Here is a 2,599-nt window from a genome sequence, read left to right on the forward strand (position 1 = left end):
AATTATTACTTATGCAATGATCTTGTCCTCGGCTATATATGCTCTCCCTCGATACGGACTAAAAATAAGTATTTGCATAGTAATATTCAAAACCATGCTCTCTTCCTTTGGAATAGTAAACAAAGTTTGTTTGGTAAATTACTATTTCTTCTTAGTATTAATAAAGCTTCCCCAATCTCTCCCCCCACGAAAACAAAAAGGCTGCCAGCTCCAACCTCGAAATAACTAACCATCATGTTGCCGTTTTTCAGTTATTATTATGAAAACTTTGTGTTCCTCTCCTTGTTCGCCCTCCTCCTTTTTGTCCCGTGTCTTCCCGCCAGAAAGCTTCTTGACCCTTCAACTGAATTAACTGCCGATGTCCGGACCAACAGCAACGCCACGTGGCACAGCTTCATGAGATTCCTGGACGCCGAGAAGGGCAGCCAACTCAGGGGCATGTCGGAGCTCAAGAAGTACTTCCAACGTTTCGGCTACCTATCAATCCCAAACCAAAACCTCACGGATTCTTTCGACGAAGACTTGGAATCGGCCGTGCTCCAGTATCAGAAAAACCTTGGATTACCCGCGACTGGAAGGCTCGACTCTGATACCATGAAAGTAATTACGTCGCCGAGGTGTGGCGTTAGCGACAAAAAAACTCGCACGGCCCAGAAGTTGCATGCGAAAATTCACTATGCATATTTTGACGGTGAGCCCAGGTGGGATAGATCATCTCCCATGATTTTGACATATGCTTTCTCGCCGGATCATACCATAGACTATATAAGTTCGGCTGATATAAGAGCTGTTTTTGAACGCTCTTTCGCCCGGTGGTCGTCGGTGATTCCGGTGAACTTCACAGAGGCGGACGACTATTATTCAGCAGACATAAAAATCGGGTGGTACCGGGGGGATCACGGGGACGGACAGCCGTTTGACGGGGTGTTGGGAGTGCTAGCACACGCTTTCTCGCCCGAAAATGGGAGGCTCCACCTGGACGGTGCTGAAGCGTGGGCCGTTGATTTCAAAGAACAGAAGTCAAAGGTCGCGGTTGATTTGGAATCAGTGGCGACCCATGAGATCGGGCACATACTTGGGTTGGCTCACTCGGCGGTTAAGGACGCAGTCATGTACCCAAGTTTGAGTCCTAGGACTAAGAAAGTGGACCTAAGAATTGATGACGTGGAAGGGATCCAGGCCTTATACGGGTCAAACCCAAATTTCAAGTACAGTTCTTTATATGAATCGGATATTTCCTCAAGTCGGAGCATTTACATGGAAAGAAGAGGATTTTCCAAGTGGACCACCGTATTTTTGGTCATGGTGGTTTTCATTTTTTCTTTGTGATTATGATTGCATAGGTTTTTCCTTTTTGGCTTTTTTTGCCTTTTCTTTATCTGATACTTATAGGTTTTATTTGATGTTGAAATTTTTAGAAAAAAATTGTTTACACTGAAAAGGAAGTAAAGAACATTCTTTTGCATCGTGGGATGTCATCTTTCAAAAGAATCATTCTTGTGTTCTTAAACCAAATTGGAAGACAATACCGTGAAAACATGAAAGAGAAGACTGATTATTTACCTTTGTAAAAGCAAGGAACTTTTTGGCTTTGGCAAAGTAGCATTGTTTTTGGAGGCTCGGAAAGAGGATATAAGAAAGAAAGGAACTTGGAAGATAGATACAAATGGGGTTCACCTAATGCTATGCAAAGATCTCTTTTGCTTGACGTAGGACTCTAGAAGTGTGTGTTCCGGAGACAAAGAAAGGCAGAAAGCTATAAATCACTGACTAGTCCATTCATGTTATATTAATGCATGGGGGCAATGTTATATAATTATAAGAGTATTAATTTATATTATTTGTAAGGATAAATTGATTTAAAAATTCATCATCTTATGTCTTAGTCATTTTAAGATGACTAATACCACCTTTTCATGAAATTATTATATCGCATGAATAGAGAATTAATTCAATTAGTTGAAATATGTCATCTCGTGTATAAAATACAATTAAATATGAGATGATATAAAATAATTAATTCAATCATGCGTCATCCCATGAACCAATCAGACTTAAATAGGGATTGATAAAATGATCCAGCAAGTACCATCTTTGGATTGTGGTTGCCACCTTCGATTGGGTTCCTTTGAATGGGTTTTTCCGTTAACTCCTAGACTAGGTTAGAATAAGTTATACAATTGTTATTGTTACGGAAAAAAAAAAAGGTACCATCTTGGATTGTGATTTGAGTTATGGACTTTATAGTCCTTGTGATTTGGGCTGGACAGCTACGCTTATGGTCTTTGTCCAACAGCTACGTGTCATTTTTGAAGGTTTGTTTTGTTTTGGTTTTCTGCTTTTCTTTTTCCTTCTTCTTCCCCGTTTGAAACTTTTTTTTTTTTTTTTGAAAAAATCTTTCCCGTTTGAAACTTACTTTTGATTTTGAGGCCTGAAGCATGAATATGTACATATCTCGAAGATTACACATCTCCAAGATATATAATCTCAAAAAATTTATGTACCAAAATGTTGTATGGAGAAAATTTTTTAGTATAACAGATAATAAAAATAGTTTACTTGGAAGATCACATGCCAAAACTTGGGTGCCCCGTGCGGC

General features: G+C 39.6%; 1 protein-coding gene across 1 annotated transcript; it reads left to right on the forward strand.

Annotated features, from left to right (window-relative positions):
• On the forward strand, nt 1–1,369 carry LOC113780932 (metalloendoproteinase 1-MMP). The gene has a single exon (XM_027326716.1). It carries the CDS (start codon nt 235–237, stop codon nt 1,327–1,329), a length of 1,095 nt encoding a protein of 364 aa, XP_027182517.1. The 5' UTR covers nt 1–234; the 3' UTR covers nt 1,330–1,369.
• Nucleotides 1,370–2,599: the final 1,230 nt, after the last annotated feature.

The sequence above is a fragment of the Coffea eugenioides genome, chromosome 8 (assembly GCF_003713205.1).
Source record: "Coffea eugenioides isolate CCC68of chromosome 8, Ceug_1.0, whole genome shotgun sequence".
In the NCBI taxonomy this organism is placed as follows: domain Eukaryota; kingdom Viridiplantae; phylum Streptophyta; class Magnoliopsida; order Gentianales; family Rubiaceae; genus Coffea; species Coffea eugenioides.

Excerpts from the sequence above, each read along its gene's own strand:
- LOC113780932 (XM_027326716.1), top strand. The coding sequence starts at position 235 with ATGTTGCCGTTTTTCAGTTATTATTATGAAAACTTTGTGTTCCTCTCC.